Source organism: Sapajus apella, unplaced genomic scaffold, assembly GCF_009761245.1.
Source record: "Sapajus apella isolate SASKATOON/1434 unplaced genomic scaffold, GSC_monkey_1.0 scaffold12, whole genome shotgun sequence".
NCBI lineage: Eukaryota > Metazoa > Chordata > Mammalia > Primates > Cebidae > Sapajus > Sapajus apella.
The window spans coordinates 12,961,829-12,987,902 of NW_022436952.1; the positions used below are offsets into that span (position 1 = coordinate 12,961,829).

The 26,074-nt window shown below is 36.4% G+C and overlaps 1 protein-coding gene and 1 long non-coding RNA gene across 2 annotated transcripts in view; both read left to right on the top strand.

Annotated features, from left to right (window-relative positions):
• STXBP4 (syntaxin binding protein 4) overlaps positions 1–26,074 on the top strand; it is a 164,620-nt gene that overhangs the window by 134,114 nt on the left and 4,432 nt on the right. The window contains exon 17 of the mRNA XM_032279278.1: positions 14,562–14,619. Within this exon, the coding sequence (XP_032135169.1) occupies positions 14,562–14,619 (58 nt within the window). The remainder of the gene's footprint in view (positions 1–14,561; positions 14,620–26,074) is intronic.
• LOC116552556 lies at positions 5,296–9,826 on the top strand. Its single transcript, XR_004269438.1, has 2 exons — positions 5,296–9,005; positions 9,136–9,826. It is a non-coding gene; the product is annotated as an uncharacterized LOC116552556 (long non-coding RNA).

The window sequence follows — 26,074 nt, forward strand, 5'->3', positions numbered from 1 at the left end:
TCTCAGGGGTAGCCTGCCTCACAGAGTGGCCACCCACCCCAGTTCTGGTCGATGAGATATAAAGTAAAGTCCGCTTAGAAACTTCTGCTTGGGGAAACTTTTAATTAGTGGATAAGGACAGATGGAGCTGGGACTACCTCTTTTTCCTTTCTGCCTTTCTTCCTGCCTTCAATACAAATATGTTGCCTATAGCCTTTGGGGGCTTTTTTGCACCTACAAGATGAAATGTGTAGGGATGCGCCACTTATACCCAAAGGATGCCAGAATAGAAAGATAAAAAAACGTGAGAACTTCATGCTATTTTCTAGCAACCTCTAGGCCCCTTAATAATAAATCCCTATTTGTTTGCCCAGCTACTTGGGTTATCTGTCATTTTCACCTGAAATCATTTCTAACCAATATGCCACATTACTGAGTTTCTATATTCCAAGGTACTTACTGAGTTTCTATATTCCATAGTGATGAGCACTGCAGGTAGAAGGAACAGTATCTGAAAAAGCATAGAGGAAAATAAGTCTATAGTATGCTCCAGGAAACAGCTCAGTGTTTGACTATAAGTGGGACTGACACAGCATAAAGGAAGATTGCCGCCATTTTGTAAGGGGATTGCTCATACTGCAGCTTTTTTAATGGGATTAACTTTTTTAATGGAATTGCACATATTACTGCTTCAGGAGATGTCTCCTGCTTTTTGAAATTGAGATATAATTTATACAATAAAATGTAAGTGTACAATTCATTGAATTTTGACAATGCTGCATTTTACTACCACAATCATGCCCAAGAATATTTCCATCACCTCACAACCTTTCCATGTGCTCTTTTGTAACCCATCCCCCACCATTTCTTGTTCCAGGCACCCCTTGATTTGCTTTCTATCACTATAGTTTTGCCTTTTCTAAAATTTGGAATAAACAGACTATTGAGTTTCTAGCTTCTTCCACTTAGTATAAGGCTTTTGAGATTCATCCTTTTATGTGTAAAGTTGAGGTATTCCATTGTATTGTTATCTCACAGTTTATCCAGTCACCAATTGATGGATCTTATGATTGTTTTCAATTTGGAGCTAGTATGAATGAAACTGTTGTTTCAATGAAACACTCAAGGATGTGACTTTCTCAGGATATATGTTTTCAATGGTCTTTCAAGCTTACTGAAAACCTAGATTAACATATGATCATCCATCCATGAGTGGATTTAAATGATTAAAATTTTTGAGTGACAACAAACTATACAGTCAGAACTGATGTTCTTTGCAGAAGAGAAAAAGCAAAATTTTGGTCACATTTATGTAAGTTTATAACTCTTTAAAACAATGACTATTGAGTTACCTGACTTCCTGAGAGCTATTAGTTGAAAAAATAACCCTCTGTAAAGATGTTTTTGTTGTTTTTCTTTAAACCTTTTTAAAAACACATTTAAATTTTTCAAACATCCTCTTAAAGGCAAATGTTTTCAGGGAGTTTGTTTTTATGATTTTTTTCCAAATTTTAACTGAAAGTAATGTGAGATTGTTAACAGATTTTCAGATAACCTTTTTTTAATTTAAAAGACAAATATATTAACAGCAAATGCTACTTGATTAGGGATCAGTGATGTTTAGTGTTGCATTATATATATTCATTTATATTCAAGGTGGGAAACATCAATGATCTTGACTTCATTTCATCTGGTCTATGACAGCCTTTCTAAAATTGTATGTCTATTGATCTTTCTTACCCTGTTGTCAAAATCCACAAATAACAGTTGTACAAATATTTATAAGTTCCCCTGGTGATTACAAAGACCTCATAACAACAGTAAAATTTCAAAGATGTGCAAGATTTACTAAATCATCAGTCTTCGTGGGAGGCAAATTTCTGCAGTCAGTCAACAGATAGTTCTTGAGTCCCCACTATGTGTGTGATGATACTGTTCTGAATCTGGGTACCATTCTACCAGGTTTCTGACAAGTAGGCATTCAACAAATGAAAGTCAAAAAAGTGTTGAAGTTTCTGGCAGATCCAGAGTCTGGGCACGTAAGGAAGGAGAGGCACTGCTGAGAGTGTTCAGGAAGTTACCACGCTGGTGAATGTAAGGGAGATTTTAACCAGCTGTACCAGAGATAGCTTGCATGGATTCCAAATCAGATTTAGAGGTGGGGTCTGGAGATTTGAGTCTGCCACCCCCAAACCCACTTTACCTGCTCAACTTTACTGTGCCTAACTTTAGCCTCCTATAATCCCTTTTATGTATTTTCTCTCTTCCTTCTTTTTAAAATATAGTTTATAACTAGACACAACTATAAGATTTCATAGCCAATTTAGCTAAGAGCTGTAAGCATATCTTTTTTTTTTTCCTGCTGGAGTCTTGCTCAGTCACCCAGGCTGGAGTGCAATGGTGCAATCTCAGCTCACTACAACCTCCACCTCCTGGGATCAAGCTATTATCTAGCCTCAGCTCCTGAGTAGCTGGGATTACAGGCACCTGCCCTCATGCCCAGCTACTTTTTGTATTTTTGGAGATGAGGTTTCACCATGTTTGCCAGGCTGGGCTTGAACTCCTGACCGAAGGTGATCTGCCTGCCTCAGCCTCCCGAAGTGCTGGGATTACAGGCGTGAGCCACCGTGCCGGGCCTGTAAGCATTGTTTTTAAATCTCTGCTCTCTCTTCTTATCTCTGGCTTCTCATTCTCCAGCTTGCTTTCTTCTTTCTTCCCCCTTTTTCACTTATCACTTTCTCTCCTTCATTAACTGACCACAGGATGACAGAAAACTATATTTTTAATGTTCCAGGTTTCTTGGGAGAAAATGTTTATAATCCATGGCAAAAAAATAAAGCAAACTAAAATTAAGCTGGATGTCATGGCACATGCCTGACTATTCATGAGGCTTGAGGCAGGAAGATCCCTTGAGCCCAAAAGTTTCAGGGAATTACCACGCTTGGGCAACATAGGGAAACCTTATTTCTAAAAAAGAAATTAAAAAAAAACCCTAAAATTAGTTACTAAGTTCTTTTTATTTGTATGTAACCCCTGATATATTTTTCTTAGTTATATTTCCCTTCCTAGGAACAAAAAAGTGTCCCATTGATTTAGACATTGTATGAAATAAATAATAGGGGCATTGTGGTAGGCAGAATTGTTAGGTGGCCCCCATATTCCTGGTTGCTGGTATGTACATACCTTCTGTCAGTTATTTAACCAAATACTAATCTAGGTGCTGCTGTGAAGAGATTTTGCATACGTAATTAGTTAACCTTAAGACAAGGAGACTATCCTGGTGGGTCTGACCTGCATGAGCCTTTAAATCTGAATCTTGAAATCAGAGACAGAGAAGTCAGATTAGAAATATGGAAAGGACTCTGTGTCCTTTCAGTCCACTTAAAATGGACTGAAAATGGAGGGGTGACATGGCAAGGAATGCCAGCTACTTCTAGGAGCTGAGAGTGGCCCCCGGCTGATGACCAGCAAGAAAACAGGGACCTCAGTTCTACAGCTACAAATGCAAACTGAATTCTGCCAACAACAATAAAAAATTAATTTGAAAGTAAATTGTTCCCCAGAGACCCCAGATGAAAACTTACCCCAGCTGACACCTTGATTTCAGTCATGCCATGCCAGACTTTCGAACTATAGAACTTTCAAGAACTTGGATCTAATTCATGGGTGTTGTTTTAAGCTGTGAAATTTGTGATAATATGTTATGCAACAGTAGAAAACTATAAAAGCATAAACAGTATGTTTTATTGAAAGTTTTTATCTTTTTTAATTGACAAATGATAATCGTATGTATTTATAGAGTACAATGTGATGTTTCAGTATATGTGTACATTGCGGAATGATCAAATCAGGCCAATTAACATTTCTATCACCTCACATACTTATTACTTTGTGGTGGAACATTTAAAATCTACACTTTTAGCAATTTTGAAATATACCACATATTCTTATTAATGACAGTCACCATGCTGTACAATATATCCCCAGAATTTACCCCTCCTATCTAACTGAAACTTTATACCTTTGACCAACATTTCCCCTTTCCCTGTCCCTCCCCACCTGCCTCTGGTAACCACTATTCTACTCTTTATTTCTATGAGTTTGGCTTTTTAGGTTCCACACATAAGTAGAGATCATATCATAGATGTCTTTCTGTGCCTGGCTTATTCCACTTTGCATAATCTCCTCTAGATTCACCCTGGTTGTCCCAAATGACGGAATCCTTTTCTAAGGCTGACTAGAGTCCATTGTTCATAATATCACATCCATTCATATGTTGACGGGCGCTATCTTGGCTATATCATGATGTTTCCATATCTTGGCTATTGTGAATAATACTCTAATTAACATGGGAACTCAGACATCTCTTCAACATACAGATTTCAATTTCTTTGGATATATACCCAGAAGTGGGATTGCTGGATCATATAGTAATTCTATTTTTAGTTTTTGAGGAACCTCCATACTATTTTCCAAAATGGGTGAACTAATTTACATTCCCGCCAACAGTGTACAAGGATTCCTTTTTCTCTGCGTCCTCACCAATGCTTATCTTTCATCTTTTTTATAGTAACCATTCTAACAAGTATGAAATGATATCTCATTGTGGTTTTAATTTGCATTTCCCTGATGATTATTCATGATGAATCACTTTTATATATCTACTGGCCATTTATATGTCCTCGTTTAGAATTGTGGTGTGCTGGTATGGGATACTCTTAGAAACATGGTACGGTAGTATAAAGTGAATGACATCCCATAGGGATATCTATGAAATTACCTGTGACATGCTAATTTCTGTCAGTTTTTAATCTAGCATTTTGACCTAATTAGCGAGCTGCTGTTCCTATTTTTTAGATCAAGTATATCTACCTATTGCTCTCACACAACCTGTTACAAGCAAAAGGTAGTGTCCATTTTGAACTATCAGACATGTTGCTGTTACTCTTAACCAGTGGAAATCAAGCTTGCTGGTTAGCAACTTTACCACCTCTAATCACTACATCCTTTTCCTAAATGGAACAGAAAAGAGAAGGTGCAATTTTTTTTTCTTCCAATAGTTTTATTAATTCATGTTCCACCGCCACTGGCCTCTTAATATTTTTATTATTGTAATAATAGCGGTACTTTTTTTTTTTGGCCTTGAGACAGGGCCTGACTCTGTCACCCAGGCTGGAGTGCAGTGGCGTCATCTAGGCTCACTACAACCTCTGCCTCTCAGGCTCAAGAGCTCCTCCCACCTCAGCCACCTGAGTATCTGGGACTATAGGTGCATGCCACCATACCTGCTAATCTTTTGCATTTTTTCCTGGACCTCAAGTGATCCACTCGTCTCAGCTTCCCAAAGTGCTAAGATTACAGGTGTAAGCCACTGCGCCTGGCCAAAAGCATTTCTTTAAAGACATCATGGTATCTTTGTATACTGAAAGAAATTAGAGCCCCACCCCTCTTCATTTCTGTAACTCATAAGGAAAAGAAGAATATCAACTCTTGTGGAAAATAATTCAAATATTTCAGCATATTCTTTTACAGCCTCACTTTCAATTATCTTATTAAACACCCTTTCAACATCTTTTTCTGAAGAACTCTCCTCCCAAATTTTACATCTTATTAAATAGTAGGTGTTTATTTAAACACAGATATTTGGTAAACATTGATTCCTTAATTCGGCAACTAAGAACCTATTATGTGCCACAAAAATACTGGTAGTGAAGCAATGAATGAAAAGTACCTCCTCTCATGGAATTTGCAACCTAGTGAACAAAGAGAGAGAAGAGAAAGCAGGTTGAGGGGCATAATGAGTGTCAGAGGTTGGAGAGGAAGGGAGCTTGCTATTTTATGAGTGACTAGGGAAGGGATCACTGGTCAAATTACATCTGAGCAGACCCTGGAAGGAAGTGACAGAGTGAGCCATGTATTCAAAGGGAACAGCTCTCTAGGCAGAAGGACTAGCAAGTGCAAATCCCTGAAGCAGGAACATACTTGTTTTGTTCAAGGAACAGTATGAGGCCAATGCAGCTGCAACACATTAAACATAAAGAATTAAGAAATGAAGTCAGAGAAGTTGGAGGTGGGGGGAGGCAGGTCATGTAGAAGGAACATAATCTGACTTTTTTTTTTTTTTAATGATGCTGCCTACTAGTTTGAGAGTAGACTGTGGCAGGGAAACCAGTTAGAGTGCTAGCAGAGTAATCTAGGCAAGGGGTGGACCATTTTAATAAAGCTAGAAGTTGTGGGAAGTGGTCACATTCTGTAACTAATTTGAAGACAAAGCCACCAAAATATGCTGGTTGATTATATATGGGGTGTAAAAGAATGAGAAGGATCAAGGATGTGTCCTAGGCCTGAGCAACTGAAACAATAGGAATTGATGGGAAGAGCTGAGAGGTGAGGTTTGGGGTGAAGAGTCAGGAGATCAGTAATGGGCAACCTTCAGTTTAAAAGTGATACAATGATAGAGGAAGAGAGGGCATGCCGCTGAATTTGCCAGTTTGGAAATCAGGAGAGAGGTCCAGACTGGGGATAGAGAGTTCTGCGTCAAGTATGAATAGTATTTAAATAGAAACTGGTTGAGATCACCTAACGAATGTAAGCAGGAAAAGAACAGAAAGGAAGGACAGAGCAGAGTTGACGAACCAAGACTTGGAGCAGCCCAAATTTTAGAGATTGGGGAGATGAGAAGAAACTAGCAAATGAGCAGAGAAGAAACAGCCAGTGACAGAGGAGAACCTAGAGAAAGCTGTGTCTTTGCTGTCGAATAAACTGTTCCAAGGAGGCAGTGATCAATGGCATCACATACAGTCATAAGTGAAGGAAGCTGAGGACTGAAAATAGACCTTTGGACATAAATTGACAAGAACTGTTTTAGTGGCATGTGGCAAATGGTAGCCTCACTAGAGTTGATTTAAAAGAGAATAAATGGGAAGAGGGGAATTGAATACAAATCCATTTTTGTAAGGGTTTGTTGTAAAGTAGAACAGAGAAATGGAGTAGTAGCTGCAAGGAAATGTAAGGGCAAGACAAAGTTTTGCTTTTAATTTTTTTTAAGATAGAAGATAATTACAATTCATTTTTATGCCCATAGTAATGACCCAGTACAGGGAAAGAACACAGATGTTGGGGAAGAAAGCGGACAATTGTTAGATTGAAGTTTTGAATAAGTAAGTAAGATGAGAGGATTGTGTGAGGTATAAGCACAGAGAAAGGCAGAGCATGTGAATTGTTAGTGGATGTTGTGGTGGGAATCTAGAAGTTCTCTTCCTGCTGCTTCTGTGTTCTCAATGAGGTAGAAGCAAGGTCATCAGCTACAAGAGGATAGGGTGGATGTACTGAAAGTTTTTTTTTTAAATGAAGTACACACTTATTTTATATGAAATGTATTATGAGATAACCAGTGAAAACTATCTCTTACCGTAGCAAATTTAAAATGTTTAGTTTAGCACTTGATGTACAGTAGATGTCAAAAAAATGTTTTACTGTAAAACAAAATCGGGATCACATTTTCACTTAGATTTGTGAAATGAAAATCCATTATTTCATCCAAAACAATTCTATATAACTTTAGAATTTCTGGAGAAATGTGTGTATGAGATGGGGAGACCTTTAAAAATAAGAAGTTGGGTTGCGGAGAGTCAGATGTGTTATTCACCATTACTCTCTACATGGATTAAATTTATTAGATGACTAATCATAAGCAAAGATTGTCGGCAGAACAGAGTGTGAGAAGATCATTTCATCCTATTATTCAGCTCTCTCTTTAGGCTGATCTCACACTCTAGTGAGGGAAGCTTCAGCAAGTTTTATGTTGAGTTTCATTAGTGCACAGAATAAAGCCTGTTGTATATTATTGCTTTTAAGCAAAACAAATTAAAATGTCTTAGCCCAGATCATTCTCCCAGCATCATCTAATATAAACACCCAGAAACAACTGCTGGTGAAATCCCACAATCTCATCTTCACTCTGGGTTATGAGATGGGAATTAGCAATGTAACAAAAAACATTTAAACTGGCCCCTCAAATGTCTTTCCCTCAGAGTTCAAGGAAGTGACTTCACAATTTAACAGAGTGTAAGAAAACTCCAACTGTAAAAAATACTGAATTTTGCATCTATTGGGAAGTAAATGCAGAAAATTAGTGTTGTCATTTCCCCTTCTCATTTACCAGTTCCCGGTGTAGTATATGTTTGCAAAAAAAAATAGTAACAGCCAGATAAAGCAGACTGTAAACCACCAAATAACCTCTAGAAATTTCTTTACAGTGTTGTCCTTTCAATATATTATAGCTTTTCAATTGCTGGATAAGTGACTTCTAACTAGAAATAACTCATATTTAATTACGTTAACATTTTAACTTTTGAATTTGGGATTCACAAATTGTGTAAAATTACATACGTATATGCATCATTTGCTTTTTTTTTTTAATCAAACAACAATGATGTATCTAACCAGGTGGTAAAGAAATCAAGTCACAGGTCCAAAATCATATTTGTTAGTATGCAGCATTTTTGCGCGGCTAATATTAAGCAGTGTTAAAATCGTAATTCAGAAAATATGTAGTTTTTCAATTATTTTCTTATAAATTATTTTTATAGTTGAAATACTGCATTATTTGGTTATTTATAGGTGACAACCATCTCTCAGTATAATAGATTCCTTTTCTCATAGAAAAATTAGCTAGTAGTTCTTGTTAAATTGGCACTGTAGTTCAGACCTACGGATTAACTTGTGCAATTGTAAACATGAAATGTCTCTAAAATAGACTGCTTTGTGTTGAAGCCTAGAAATTATTTCAGTTCCTTTTAAAAGATCATTGCTCCGGATAATAATGCACAAATTGAGATGTTGGGAATCTAGTTTACCTTTTTGTTCTTCAAAGTGTTAGGCAAAAGTATTGTTTGATTGTTTTAATTTTGACTGTTGGCAGTTCAAACAGCAGTTAGGGAAAAGAAGCAACACCACAGTGGTTAAAAGCATATGCTCTGGCATCCACATTCTTACATTCAAATCATGACTGCACTATCAGCAGTGTGACAATGGACAAGTTATTTAAACCTCTTTATCCCTCAGTTTCCTCTCTGCAAAATGAGGTTAATAATACTATCTATCTCAAATTGTTGTGATGGTACAATGAATTAATAATATTTATAAACTACCTAGAAGAAGGTCAGAAAGAGTAGAAAGCTCTATGTAAACATTTGATAAACATAGTTTGTTGTTAGAGCAACAGTTCTTTACATCTTTGGAAGCTGCTATCAGTTTCATGTAATCATCAACTGGATAAAACAGTATTGCTATCCTCTGAGTTTTGGAACTTCTTGTGAAATGGGACCAGGAAGCTAAGAGATGGGTAGTGACAGTAATATGTTTGTGCTGGCTTCTAGTGGCTTGCAAGAATTTTGTGAGCCAATTGTCAAACATAGTCATTATTAATAATTAAAATATTTAAGCTGAAAATTGTATTATATTAAAAAAATGATAATAAATATTTTAAAAACAAACCACTTCCTGATTATTTTCCTACATTTTACTATTGTCTTTGGGAATTGTATTGTATCTGGGAATACCATGGTGTATTACTATGCGTTTCTTCCCATCTCTGTATTCCGTGACATCACATTGGTAGCTCGAATCAGTTTCGGTACAGTATTTACACTATGAAACTGAGCAAATGTTGCAAATCAAGGTTTGCCCTCACCCCTAAGAGCTGTTTGTTAAACTTTTACTTACCATTACACTACTGGATCAGGGTCAGAGTGTCCCACTAGTTCCTGTTATTCTTTTGCTGAATGTTATCATGAGTAAAACAGAGACTACGTTGAGGAAAGGATTGTTAAAAAAAAAAAAAAAAGCGCTTACACCTTAATGAAGGTTTCCCCTATAGATAATTTTTAAACATCAAACCATAAGCAATGAAGAAAAAGCCGTTCATTTCATTACTATCAATAACAATGATCTCCTTTTGTATAGCATTGTGTAGTTACATATTATCTGATAAGAGTATTATGCTAACGCCCTAAGCTAGAATGGTAGCTATTATAATCACTACTATATAAATGACAAATCTAATTATATAGAAATTTCAGACTCCATAAGATTATTACTTTCCCATGATTATTCAACTTGCAATTGAAGAACATTACATATGGATTCAGATTTTCTGACTGCAAATCAAGTGAAAATTCCACTTACGAGATGAATGTTATATTCTTTAGCAAAGGCTTATTAATTGTGAGTTAGAGATATCTCCCCCAACACCTCCCTTCCCCACTCCTTCTGCTCTGCTCAGCATGTTGGATGCTAAAAGTTAAACGTATTTGATTTTGTAACAATTTTGTAACACTAACAAATGTTTTTCAAATCCTTCTGGCTCTATTATTATAGTATCTTTATTTAATCAGCTCCCATTGATATTTATTTAGATTATTTATAATTTTTTGTTTTTACAATGAACAGTCCTGTCAGTAAAGCATATCTATGGGATAAGTTTCTACAAGAAGAATTGCTAGATTAAACTATATGGAGATCATTCAACATAGTGATGAATGATCTCATGGTGATGAAGAGCCTGGGTTCTTTCCCCTGCTAGCTATATGACCTTGGGAAAGTTATTTAAACTTCCTGTGCCTCGTTTCCCTCATTGCTAAAATAGGGATAATAGCAGTACTTCTCATAGATTCTTTGTGAGGATTAAGTGAATTGGTACATGTATGATGCTTACAACAGTGTCTAGAATCTAACCGCTCAATAAATGTCAACTCATTATTATTGGCGTTGAAAATTTTAGATAGATATTTACAGGTTTCTCCTCCTAAGTGTATTATACTTGATACTTCCATCAACATGAGAATGACTGTCTCTTCACACCATCAGCGCTGTGTCTTATTAAACTACTTGTTAATCTTTGCTAATCTGGTAGATGAACATGGTATCTGATAATAGTTTTTATTTCTCTAAGCATGAAGTTAAACATATTTGCACGTGTTCATTTGTTTCATGTCCTAAATGTTTCATCTTTTGCCTATTTTGTTATTTGTTATTGACCTTACTATTGATTTGTAGAAATTCTTTCTGCATTAGGGGGTTCAGCCTTTGTCTGTGCTATGACTTACTCTTTCATTGTATTCCATACTTTTTTTTATAGAACTTATTCCTATTTTTAATCATGTTCTTATGACGATTTAAAGCTTCATATGATCAAGGGTCATGTCTGTTTATCACTGTATATTAAGCATCTAGCAAAATGCTGAACACATAATAAAGGATCAATAAATGTTTAATGAATGATACGTGGGCCAGATATGACAAAGAAAATCTTTGATACATAAATAGACTGAGAAATTAGACAGGAAACTATTTTGTCTGGAAAGCTAATTAGTTTGGTTTTGGATATGTAGAGTTTTAGGTAACAGCCAGTATTCAAAGTTGAATATGTTTAAGACTATTACTTTGGCAAGATACTCATGAAGATTTTGGAGCCATCACTGTGAAGTTGTTGATTCGAAACAGATGATCTCTGATGGAAAGAATGTTATGGGAGGGTTCATAGGCAATACTTCTAATCAAAAACAATTTCAGGTGGTTATAGTCATAACATTTTCAAAACAAATATGAAAAGAAAAAATCGAAGCATTGTATATTTCCAAGTATAAAGATATGGGAAATGTAGGAATATTTTAATATTTGGAACAATAATGATTATTGAAAAGTATTTAGATAATGTTACAGTTATAGCCAAATCACTTATGAAGAAATGAAACCTTTATTCATGGAAAACTGAGTTCATCAATAAGCTTGTGGAAATCATAAGTGCTATTTTTGTATAAGATAGGCTATTTGGCCGGGCGCGGTGGCTCAAGCCTGTAATCCCAGCACTGTTGGAGGCCGAGGCGGGTGGATCACGAGGTCAAGAGATTGAGACCATCCTGGTCGACATGGTGAAACCCCGTCTCTACTAAAAATACAAAAAATCAGCTGGGCATGGTGGCGCGTGCCTGTAATCCCAGCGACTCAGGAGGCTGGGGCAGGAGAATTGCCTGAACCCGGGAGGCGGAGGTTGCGGTGAGCTGAGATTGCGCCATTGCACTCCAGCCTGGGTAACAAGAGCGAAACTCCGTCTCAAAAAAAAAAAAAAAAAAGAAAAAAAAGATAGGCTATTTGTGCTTTTTAGGTTTTAATTGGACAGTAATTGTTTTCTATTACTGAACTATAACTGAGAGATTAATTACTATCAGTTTAGTCTCTAAGTCTGTCTTTTATATAATAGATTATATGAAATCTATATGAAATATAAGAAACTATTCAATCTCCTAAAAAGAAACACTTATTTTCTCAGAACAGAGAACATTTTAAAAAATAAGTTATAAATATTATTTAATATCCAGGGATATCTTTATGGTTGTAGTCATTGAATAACCATTGTGACTTAAATGTCTATGAATTAGTACCTTTATAAGCCTGTTATAAATTTATAATTCTTGCTTAATAATTGTAAGGAAATAATCAAGGCAGAAATTCTATTCTGATGGTACAGGGAATATGGTAATCCAATGTTAATTTCGATTTTCAAATGATCCTATAGATTGAAAGATACTGTCTTGAAAGTGTCCAGTTTTCTTTTTTATTAAAACATATCTGTAACTTAAGAAATTAGAAACAGATACAATTGTACTTGTCAGACAAATTGTTTAGCAGACAAAAATTGTAGTCACATAACTTCCTACTTTACTTTTAGCTGCCTTTGTCTTATTGATTGGAAATCCTGGCATTGCTGAGCATTTTTGTCATTAAAGCAAAGTTCTTAGATACAGTCATCAGATTCTTCCCTCCAGGTGAGGGGCTTGTCAGTGATCTAAAAAAAGATGCAGAAAGTGTGAAGGCAGAAAATAAATCTACTTGAACTGGTGCAGCAGAGCAGTTTATCATGGCACATCTGGCTGAGCACGTGCTGGCAGTGGACACTAGAGGAGACGTATAGTGAGAGTCACTCAGGGGCCTTTAGGAAGCCAGTGACCTGCTCTCAGAAGTGCTTATTTTCTACTTATAATAGGAACATTTATTCATTAAGAGAGAATAGAAACTCCAAGGTGGCCTGTGTTAGTATACAAAGGAAATAATTACAGAATTTTTGCTCAAGGTCATGTACAACTTGTGGTAAAAGACTGGAAATACACACAATGCAAAGCATATTTCTTGTTTTTCTTAATTAGAAAAAATCATCCTTAGGGTTGCTTCTCAAAGACTGTTCTCAAGAAGCAAATGGTGATAGAGTAAGGTTTTATTTCATTCAAATAGTTACTGTTAAGCCAAGCGCAGTGGCTCACACCAATAATTCTAACACTTTGGAAGGCCAAGGTGGGAGGATCACTTGAGGCCAAGAGTTTGAGTCCAGCTTGGGCAACATAGTGAGACCTGGTCTCTACCAAAAAAAAAAAAAAAAAATTAGGTATGATGGCACATACCTATAGTTCTAGCAACTTGGCAGGCTGAGGAGGGAGAATCACTTGAGCCTAGGAATTCAGAGTTGCAGTGAGCTATGACTGCACTACTGCACTCTTGCCTGGGCAACAGAGAGAAATCCTGTCTCTAAAAACAAACAAACAAAAATAGCTACCATTTCTGCACTTTTGCTCTGCCCCTTGCTGAGACTTAGGGGAAGGAAGTCAATGATTTGTTGTTAAAGCTCAGTTACTTTCCAGAGAGGTAGGCTACCTGAGTTGTGACAAGCCAATGTCAAAGAACTGATCCAAAAGGTGAATTAAAATCCTTAGCTGTACCTGGATGGAACAGAGGAGCAGAAACCACTGTGTTCTAGGAAAGTACCCCACAAAATCAGAATGTAAGAGAATGTGGCTGCCTCAACTTGGGGCTGTTCTTTTTGGTATGATGAGGGGCAAAATGTACTCATTACAGAAATATGGCCAAATATTGCTTGCTTACGTCAATCCACATCTCTTTATAGCTAACTATTCTCAATCCCATTACAGAAATGGAAGCTAAGTTTAGCAAATTGTTTGGCCGTTTATGTTTAGTGCATACAATTTTTAATTAACAAAGTAAAATGCCACAATCCATTGTAAATCACTTTGCTAAACTTTCAAACTTAGTAAGGAATTTTGTCTTGTCCAAAAGCTACTTTCAAACCCCTGCTGATCTGGCACTCATGTCTGATTCCCTGTGGAGCTGAGTGAAAGAATGTAAAGTGAGCCAATTAAAGAAACTTTGAGCCAGAATAGACAAGCAGAGGCCATCTTGTCCATCCTTCTGCCTTCAGGCAAAAACCATCCGCTGCAACACAAATTTTTGCTTGAATCCTGCTGACAAAAATGCTCACCACATGTAAATGACAAGTCATAATCCAGTTATTGCAACTAAAGCAGATTGTTAACTGCTCAAGACTTATTTATTGTGTTCTAAAGATGCTGAGTATGAAAGCTCATCTGAATTGTCTTAATTCCCTTTCTAGAAAATTATTTTGTACAAGAAATGTGCTCAAATAATTGTAAAGATGGGGGAGGTTTGTGTCCAGGAAATAAAGTTATCTTTATCATCTTATTAAATATATTTTTGGTTTCCTTTCACTGTAGGTTTACCTTATGGGTGGGAGGAAGCTTACACAGCAGATGGAATCAAGTACTTCATCAAGTAAGTACAAGCATCTCAACCAAGTAAGCAATTTTCTTCACATCTGGAGAGAACCTGGAAGTTGCAGAATAATCAGTAAAACTAAGAAACCTTCTTGGAGGTTACAAAAATTAGTAACAAGAAATGAAGCCTCACCATTTTCATTTCATGTGATTTAAATGCTAATATCAGATATCATTTGGTGGAAAAAACCTGGTAATAATTTCAAGGGAAACATGAAAAAATTGGAACAGGATCATCATTTGAACTTAAATGCTGGCTGCCTGCACTTGCTGGCTAACAGTATTAATGTTTATGAAAAGTTAATACCTAACAAAAATATCCATTTTGTATATCATTAAAAATTCTTAACAATAATACTAATAATCAACATTTTTAATGCTTTACAATGCACACAATTCATTCTGCAACTATTTTTTTGAGCATTTGCTGTTTGCCAGGCAGTGTTCGACGCCGTGGAGATATAGTGGTAAAATATATAGACTGGTTTCTTGATAGCATAGAATTTACATAACAGAGAGGAAAAACAGACAGTAAATGACTTGAGATAAACAAGACAGTATATGAACAAACCTTACCTCAGTGGATTCTCAGAACAACCTCTTGAGGTATGTGTACCTTATCATTTTTTTCTATTTTATAGATTAAGAAAATAAGAGCCTTCAGTAGTTACCAAAAAATCTATCACTACTTAATTACCAGCCAGAACTAGAATCAAGGTCTTCTGACCCCAGTAATCTACTACTATACTAGTGTGTCATTGATAAAGACCCATCCTTGAAAGCCTGAACAGGGATACATTTCCTAGATGCTGAACTGATTAGTTTTACCCTGGACAAAGCACTGTGATATACTTCTACCATTACCTGAAAATTCCTTTTATGTCAGAATTGACATTATGAGAGCACAAAAGGGAATCCCAACAGACTCCTAAGATCCCAAAAGACTCCTTTGTGTGTCCTTTTAGCAAAGTATACTTGGTATGCATTTTGGAAGGAAAAGGGAGACAATATGCAAATATTTTACGAAACAATATCCAGATTTTAGATTTTCACGTCCTGTGACTTTACACAATTCCTAAATTTCTCCTAATCTCAGATTTCACATCATATAATGAGGGGATTATTATCTACTTTATAAAGTTGTTTAATGTGAAGCACCTAGCATGGAACTTGAAACTCAGTAGATATTCAATAAAAAGCCATCATGAATTTACAATGTGGAGAAACCAACGTGGAGGGGGAAAAAAAATCCTAAACAATCAAGTGACCATTGAAAACATTTAGATTTCAAAAGCTTCATATTTGAAAAAGTTTAAGGAAAAACTAGAGATAAACCTGGCAAAGTGTTTTAATGCTGAATTTTTTTCTTGCAATCTCTAGCAAAAAGTGATTAATCAAGCAAAGGTGTTGTTTATTACATGTGAAAGAAAAAGGAGCTTTTGGCACAGGGGACCCAGGAATTCCATGAAGATTACATTTAGTACCACACTCTACTTCCAGAATCAGACCTCTTCTGGAAGGGGCTCTTTCATATGCCGGGTTCATTATGTTTAGTTTCTGGAAGATTTGAATCTCTGTACTGTAGGAATGGAAGGAAAATGAAAAAAAACATTCAAATCTGTGATGAATTTCTTTCTTTTTGATATTAACTTTGTAATTTATAAAGGAAAAGATGAGGGCATGAGCATTTACTGAGGAGTAGCTTGTGCTTAATAGCCAGGAATATGCTAAGTGTATTTCTCTATGTATTATGTCATTTAATGCTCTTAACAGTATGGAAAGTAGGTGTTGCTGGGCTCCTGTTGGAATGGAATTATGATAGTGGTGAGCTGCATCTTGCCCCTAGCCATGCCTTTCTCCTAGAAGATCCCCAAAAGAAATGCATGATTAAAAGAAAGAAAATTAGCATTCATTTTTAACTGGGGTTCTGCATTTAGAGGCCTTTGAAAAATGTCAGTAAATGAGTCTAGACCCTGTGGGGAACTCCTTTACCTAAACTTAGCTGTTTGTCAGTATATCCTAACCCAGAGATGAATGTCAAAATCTAACTAGTGCCTGAAGAGAAAAGAATACTAGTGGCACAGTTACCCTAAACATATAAGACAGCAGGAACAAGAGATGGCCAACCAGAGAGTTGGTTTGTCTCCTTACACTGCTTCCCAGCTAGCTTAAGCCACTGTTCTCTGCAGACTGGAAATGGCCTTGGGCTGGACTCCCACTATAAGAGAGAACAGCGTCCTGGAAGGGGAGAAAAAAGAGAATCAATAAGCCCTTTGGCTGCCCTGAGAACTAACTCAGTGTCTGTGAAAAAAACAGAAGGATGCTACATTTATCCTATCCCCATTCCTTCACTCAGAAAATATACCCCCAAGGGGTGTGTTTTGGAAGTTGACCAATTTTTTTTCTTTGACATTAGTCTTGACACATAAGGAAAACAGAAAAAGAGATGATAAGATGTCTTACCATTTCATTAGGAGAAACTGTTAAAGAGGCTATACTTGTCAAGATCGCACAGTAGTAAAATTGCAGAGCCAAGATTCAGATCCAGAGTTGTCTGGCCCCTGTACACACGTGCACGCACACACACACACACACACACCCATGCCACACCACCTCCATATCCTTAAGTTAATATAGTATGCTAACGTGTAACAAGAAAGACACTTTAAAAGATCTCAATTTAGGAAGAGCTGTATACTTTATTTTAAAACAGCAGAATAGAAACTTGATTGTAAGAGTAAGAAGTTGTCTTCCAGAGATTAAAAAAGTCAAACAGTAGAAATAAGAAAATCTAACAATATACCATTGCTTCTTTTACTCAGCCTCATGAAGGAATGGGGTGCTTGGCATGAGTTGGATTTTTTTCTTAGAACTTAACCCTATTGAAGCACCAAAACTTATTTTAGTTTAACTGTTCTTGATGAAAGTCTTACTTTAATATATGTAACACACATCGCTGACTTCCTATACAGAGGCCAGTGAACAAAATCCTTGTGAACATCCATCATTATACACAATACAGCGACTTCTACAGGGGATATTAAGCTGTATAAGACAAAGTAGAGACATAGCTGTCATCTCTTGCTGCTCTCAGTGTCCCTGTTCCTCCCTCATGCCCATTCTATTTTGCCCCCTCTCCACAAGCCACCTTCTTTCCCAGCTTTGTATTTGAAGAGGACAGGATGTTAGATAATGAGGCTAATTTGAACTGCTTGTAAATAGCCCTTGAATGTGGTTCTGCAGGAGTGCTTATGTAAGTCAAGGATGATACGTAAGTTCTGTTGCAGGTGGATTTGATTATAAGAAGGCCATCTGGTATCTGGGAAAGAAGAACATGGGCTTTGGACTTGGAGAAACTTTAATTAAATGACAGTGTCTACACAAAATAGCTGAACAAAATAGCTAAACCTTAGGCACATTTATTTAACCTCTCTGGGCTTAATTTCTACATTTATAAAATGGAAAGTATATCAGCACTTCTTAGGGTTTCTGTCCAGAATGAATGAGCTTGTGTATGTAAAGGGCCTATCATAGCACCTGGCCCAAATTAGACACTTTCAACAAAGGTTAGCCCTTTTCACTCCCTCTCCTTGCTTTCACATTTTGGTGGGAGATTCTTCATGGTTCATAACTGCATTCAACTAGATGATGTTGCCAGGTAAGTAAAGTTTGCATTTGCAGACATCTACTATATGTCTTTTTTGGAACTATTTAGTTTTGGGTTTTGATTTGTTTTTGTTTTGTTTTAATCTTCATTGTCTTACTACCCCATCAAAAATTTTGAGTCTGTATAGCTTGTGTTAGCTTTTGAGGTAAGTGATTCGTTTACCATATAATTGATACTTTGAAGGCAAGAAATAGTAAGTAATGGACTCAGATCACTGCTCTCTCACCTCTACTTGAAAATAGTGACTGAAATCACCCTCCCAAAACACCGAAAGAGATGATGGTCTATATATATATATATATATAGTCTCTTCCCTGAAATTGGCATCTGTCACTGCCTTCCCAGAAATTGAATTGTTACATCTGATGGAAGCCAAGCCTCTGGCAAGGGAATAACTGTCACTGGTGTCCTAAGAATGTCCAGATGAACATAGTCCTCATTGAATATTCCTGCCCATCCACATGTCCATCACACATATATTAATACTTTGTCATCTACTTAAATTCTGATGCAATAGAAGAAAGCATTTTACCTAGGATGAACAAATTTAATCAGCGATGGCATTGCTACAGCCAATGTTTCATAGAATTAATAAACATATATATCTGTGTGTGTGTATGTGTGTGTGTGTGTGTATGTTTGTGTGTGTGTGTGTTTGGGTACCAATGTGTATATGCATATATGCATGTGGGCAGAGCATGCTCATTTGCCTCATATATATGTAAAAAAGAAAATACATTATTTATATAGTTTAAAAATGTATCTGTGCATTCTAGGAAATTTTTTCTTATTTTCTCCTTAAACAGAGAGTTGCAACATTCTTAAATTTAATAACAAACTGTCCATGATCTTGAGGGTGCTATAATGAAATTATCTGATTAACTTGATTCATTTTTCTACCCAACTTCTTATCTTTTACCCTTTGAAGTTATATTCTGTTACAGATTTATAGTAGCCTTTGGTATGATTCTATTTAAAAGTTCACATGCTTTATACATACTATGTAATGTAACAAAGTTATTATGAGTTATCGAGTTTGTAGTAAAACTGAATTTATGACAAATTAGACATAGCTGCAAATTGCTTTTTTGTATTCTTTTATCTTTCTGTTGAAAGATTCAGATTCACTGTGATTAATGATCATACTTAATTAACTCTATATCTGCCTAATAAATTTCTCCAAAATTTTAGCTTAAACCAATATGTATTTTCTTACCCAGTTTTAGAGCATTGTGAATCCAGGAGTGGCTTCACTGGATTTTTCTGGCTCTCTCACTTTCTCTCTGGGTCTCTCATGAAGTTGTAGTCACTCTGTTAGCTAGGGTTGGGACTTCAAGAGTGGCTTAGTGAGCTGGCTGGAATATTTGTTCCAAGCTCACTCGTGAGGCTATTGGCAGGAGGCTTCACTTCCTCATCATATCATGAACACATGCGGCTACTCACAATTATGGGAGCTGGCTTCCCTTGAAGTAAGGGGCAAAAGGGACAGAGAGAGAAAGACAGAAGCTAAAGTGTCTTTTATAACCAATGTCAAAGTGACTGATCTACCATCATTTCTGCTATATGACCAACCCTCGTGCAGTGTAAGAGGCACCTGCCTAAGAGTATGAATACCAGTAGGTAGGGATCACTGGGAACCATCTTTGAGGATCCCTATCAGATGCTGCTTCACAGTATATGTAAAATATGTGTTTCATATGACTTATATAAATAATACAAAATTGTCTATGTCAGTTACTTGCTTTGAATATTCATTTATACCAGCAGTTCCCAACCTTTTTGACACCAGGAACCCATTTTGTAGAAGATAATTTTTTCATGGACCAAGGGGCAGGGGGATGATTTTGGGATGAAACTGTTCCACCTCAATCATCAGGCATTAGATTCTTATAAGGCGCACGCAACCTCGATCCCTTGCGTATGAAGTTCACAGTAGGGTTTGCACTCCTAATGCCACCACTGACCTGACAAGAGGCAGAGTTCAGACAGTAGTACTCGGTTGCCCACAGCTCACCTCCTGCTGTGCAGCTGACTCCTAACAGGCCATGGACCGCTAGAAGTCCATGACCCAGGGGTTGGGGACCCCTGAATTATCTGTGGCCCAGGAGTTGTGGGCCCCTGAATTATACTGTTAGTGATTTTTCAAATACATATAATCATTTGCTTTTAAGTTACTCAAATTTGGCGTATAATTCTCCATGCATTCATTTGGGTTGATATGCCTTTGTATCAGATCCTAAAATCTGAGATGTTGTTCCTCATGTTATAAATTCCATTCTTTATCACATAGGCAGTATTAGAACATTACAGATGCATGTCAGTAGAACCTAGAAAGTCTATGTGTTTGAATAAGATAAAAGTTTCTGTCTAAAACAGAGAAGGGAAATCGATTTTAACTCGTGCCAGCTCTGTTGATAATAGCTGTCTCAAGTATTATTTTGAGAAGAATTCTGAGGATGTATTCAACTTCACTGATGTATACCTTGATCAACTGGAGATGTCTGCTATGGGTTTAGAGGGAGAAGTGGTGTATAGGACACATGCCACATCTTTGCAATCTTGTTCTTCTAGAGCATATTGCTAGCGCATGACAGGAACTCTGCCATGATGAACAGTAATGATGCAACTATTAGGTTGCAATAATAAAATAAACAGTGAGAACACCCCTACCTCCAATTTCTTACTTGATATTCAGTATGGGAGAGCTTTGTTTTTATGACTCTACAGCATAACTAATTTCCAGTAGGCATGATTTCTCTCCAGTCAAAGTTCATTAATGCCCTGAAACCATTGCCTGTTTTTTGGGTAAGAGAGCCAGTTAGGTTGTTTTCAAGTAGGGAAGAATGGCTCATAATCTATGAATGAATAAATTTTATCATTGTCTGCCTATGGTATTAGTTAAAAGCTTTAGTTACATTGTGTCATCTCATTTATAAACAAAGGAAAACACAAAAGAGAAGAATTTTAGATTATCATTTCTTAGGCCTTAACTTTATTTGGTAAGTAGAGCCTATCTTAGGTAATTCTAATACAATTAGAAATTAGAGAGATTAGAAAGGGGAGAGTGGAGAGGAAGGAATGTTTCTGAATTAGAAATTTAAAAGGTACTATTTTACTTTGTTCTAAATCCTTTACAGTTATTATTATTATTTTTTGAGATGAATTCTCACTCTGTCACCTGGCTGGAGTGCAATGGTGTGGTCTTGGCTCACTGCAACCTTCACCTCCCAGGCTGAAGGGATTCTCCTGCCTCAGCCCCCTGAGTAGCTGGGATTACAAGCACCTGCCATCACACCCAGCTAATTTTTGTATTTTTAGTAGAGATGGGGTTTCACTTTGTTGGCCAGGCTGGATATGAACTCCTGATCTCAGGTGATCCGCCCACCTCAGCCTCCCAAAGTGCTGGGATTACAGGCGTGAGCCACAGCGCCCGTTTTATTTTAGCTTTTAGTGGATACTGCCTAACACCCTCCTTCTGAAGATCTCATTAACATCAGGGCTTTGATTCATTTTCTGTGAATGAGGACATTTCTACTGACAAACTAGTAAGATCTAAGGCTCACTGGATGAGGTGTCAGGGCAATTTCTATGCAACTGACTTCAGACTAGATAAGGAGAATGTGTGTAGGCTCCTCACTATCTTTTACATATATAAGAATTCTGGGCATTTTATTCTTAATGAGGCTACAATGAAGAAAACAACAGAGGACTTAAAGGACGAAATATGGACCTTTTTAATATTTTACCCCCAAACACTTCTAAGTTATGAATGAGTTGTAAGGTATTGAAATCACTAGATTGGACTTTAAAGCTGTAACCATCTATGTGGCCACTGGTTTAGAGTATTCATTACCTAGCACAAGGCCTGGTATTTGTAGGGATGATAAATATTTATCCAGTGAATTCTGTTGTTGGCAGTCTGTGGAAGCAACTGATAGGGAAAAAAAAAAGGGCCTTAGTATCAGACAGAGCTAGGTTGTAATGTTTATGCCACCGCTTTTAAGTATGACCTTGGTAGTGGTAAGTTATTTCAATACTCTCTATCCTCTATTATCATACAAAAACAAGGATAATCATTTCTATCTATCTCCCCAGATTGTTTTGAGAATTGAATGAAATTTGGGGTTAAATGCACCTAGCAAAATACCTTGGACATAATGAGTGCTTAACAGCTGTTAGTTCCCCTTCTTCCTTATTTTATACTATTGCTATTTGCCAATGGAGGAGTTTAAAATGACAGTGTTTACACAACTACAGATGGAAACCAGTAGCCAAAACCTACACTTATGCCACTCTGGCCAGTCAAAAGCGCTGTGATAGGAGCAGAGACTTTGCATTGATCATGAGCCTGAGACAGCTTGCTCAGGATTTTCTATAAATACCTACAAAGATATGCGGGAATATAAGGTACTGTGTGAGAAATTGTCATGAAATGAAATACCAGGCAACTGGCTTGGGTTATTCAGAATGAAAAAGCCCACTAAAATAAAAAGAACATCTAGATCTAAATATTCAGCATCAAAGCCTTTTATTACCCTCATTTAACCGATGACAGGTGTAACGTAAGCATGTAGCATGTTTTTTAGCATTTAATTGAGATATTTAAATTATTTGGGGTTTCATAAAGTACTTTGGAAACTCGTAACCTTTCTGAGGGTTAATACTTTTATTTGGAAGATGTATAATTTTCCTTGCTACCAGGACGCTTTATTTAGATTTACTAATGAATACTTTCTGTCAAACACTTTCTCTTCCAAATTTGGTTGCTATATTAGTCTGCTAGGGCTGCCATAACAAACCCATAGATGTGGCTTAAACAACAGAAATTTATTTTCTCACAGAAGTCCAAGATCAAAGTGCCATCAGGGTTGATTTCCAGTGAGACTCTCTTCCTGGCTTCTAGATGCCTTCCTCTGGCTGTGTCATTACCTGGCCTCTTCTCTTTGTACACCCAGAGAGAGAGATCTCTGGTGTCTCTTCTTACAAGTACACCAGTTCCATGAGACCAGTGTCCTGCCAGCCCCGTGACCTCATCTAACCCTAATTATCTCCAAAGAGATCCAATCTTCAAATACAGCTATGCTGGGGATTCAGGATTCAACATATGAATTTAGGAGGGACGTAGTTCAGCCCATATAGTTGTTTCTCCCAAAAATTACTTTTCCTGAGGTCTCTAGCAACTTTTGTTCTTCATTCAGTAGATTATATCCATTATAGTCTCATATATATATATATAATTTTTCATGCTAAGCATTTAGCAAGTTTTAGGCAAATTGCAAGAGTTGATCCCAATCAGTGCGTTTTCCATGAGGTCCTAGTCTTAGGGGAAGAAGCAGCTTAAGGGAAGGAAAAAAGAGTAGGCAGAATAGTGGCCCTCAAAAATGTTCACATCCTAATCCCCAGCACCTGTGAGTGTGAATATGCTAGGTCGCATGGTAAAGAAGCATTAAGGTTGCAGGTAGAATTAAGGTTGCTAATCAACTAACCTTAAAATAGGAGGTTTATTCTGGATTATCCAAACGAGTCCAATCACATGAGTCCTTAACAATGGAAGAGGGAGGCAGAAGAAGAGAGTCAGAAAGAGATATGACAGTGGAAGCAGTATCCAGGATATGTTATCTTGCTGGCTTTCAAGTTGGGAGCCATAAGCCAAGGAATGTGAGTGCCCTCGAAAAGCAGAGAAGCAAATTCACCCCTAGAGCCTCCAGAACAGTAGGCCTATGTGGGACTTCTGAATTACACAAGTTTAAGATAGTAAATTTGTATTGCTTTATGCCATTTAATTTGTAGAAATTTGTTACTCCAGTAGAAAATGATTACAGAGAATTAGAGGTAAAGGAGAGAGGATAGGGGTCACACTACTGTGTGACCTTGGACAGGGCTTTGATATTCTGAGCCTCAGTTTCATCAGTTGTAAAAACTGTAGAGAAAAATAAGGTTTGTGAGATTTATATGAAAACCAAATTGGGAAATTGGTATCAAAGAACGTTATAAAGTACAAAATGCTTACCTGATGTTAAAGTCTTACTCAGCTGCCACATACCTGAACATCTGTATCAGATGAATGATCTCAATATTAAGAGGGCCAGAGATCTTTTTTGATCACGTTTGCACTTTGTTACTTAGCATTGGTATTAAGCAGGTACCTCTATGAAAATCTCCATCCTTCGATTGGGTATCTGATGTCTAGAAACATGGCTTTGGCTGCATTCTCATCATTTCAGAGGTGAAAAAAATCTAGTAATTCATTGTATAGGTATCAACATAAGTAGGACATGTTCTTTGTTTTTTGTTTGTTTGTTTGTTTTGTGTGTCCCATTATGATCAAAAACAGCATCAATTTTTGAGTTACCCAGGGCTGTAATCTGTCACTACAGAGTTGTTTACTTCTTTGAAAAATTAATTATATTGGCTTTGTACCTGGCGTGTTTTAGCCCTATACTGCAATCCAGCCTGTGGATATTATTTGAAAAAATAAAATTAATATTTTACTTACTTTTTCCTCAGGAATTTTCTCTTCAGGGTTTATCTTTTGTAAGTCTAGTGATAATTTTTTCCAATGTTCATAAGTAATATGATACAATAGCTTTAGATTCCTATAATATGCTTTGATATCTCTGACCTATTTTTTAATTAATTGGAATATAAGATTTTAAAAGATAAATGATTTTAATAGAAATTACCATAAATATATAATAAAATAAAATTTGTCCTCTAGACTGTAAAGATTTGAATAAGATCCTGCTAATACTTGATCAGAGCCTCGCTGGATTTCCAAATGCCTAATTACAAAATGCCCAAAGTGTTCCGTGATATTTACAAAGTTCACTAATGAGAAATATTCATTTTGATTTTAGGGGCATATTTTCAAAGTTATGTAAGAGGATACTCCTTATATACCAGTGGGAACAAAATGCCTGCAACTTTCGCTTAAACATATTTTAGAATAGATACTTCCTATTATTAATCTGTAATTATTCTTATAACCAGTGTTTAGATAAGATTATATGCTGCTTTATCATGGTTTGGTTACTTTTTAATAATCTTATTGACAAGGTTCATCTGCATTCCTACCTTCTAATTTGTTTTCAGTTGGAATTAGTTTTTAAATATAAATTTTTTATCATCATTACTACTTGCAGTTTATGGCCAGTTGTAAAATTTTCCAGTGATTCAAAGTTGCTGGTGCCTGAAACAAATTATATTAACATATAGTTACTTATTTGTCTTTGTTTTCTAGTTTATATAAATACTATATACATATGATTATCACCCCTCCCCCAAAAATGACACTGGAAGTTAATTACTTTTGGCTCTTTATTCCACGGCTTTGTCTTAAACATAATAAAATAGTAATGTAAATTCACAATGATGTATAAATAGTGCCATCTATGATGGAGGATTAACAAAAGAATGTCTTTCATCATCACAGATGGTTGTAAGAATGAATTTCTACAGAACAAGTGCCCTTTTTATCTTTAAACCACTTTATGTTTAACAGGTTGTCGTAATTTTTATTTTGAAAGAAAATATTTTGCTCCTTTAGCTAGGAGGTAAGAAACATAAGGGGGGTAATTATAATGAGATTTAAATAATTCACTTACATTTCTATGCCAATAAAATAAAGCATGTTCTCTTAGGATTTTTAATAAGCTCTAAAATGTGTCTTTCAGTTTACTAATATTATTTTTTAAAACACACAATACTGTTATCTTCCCAAATCAGCTATTATTGTTTCCCAACAACAGATTTGGCAACCATTCAGAGGCAAATAGTATTATGCTTT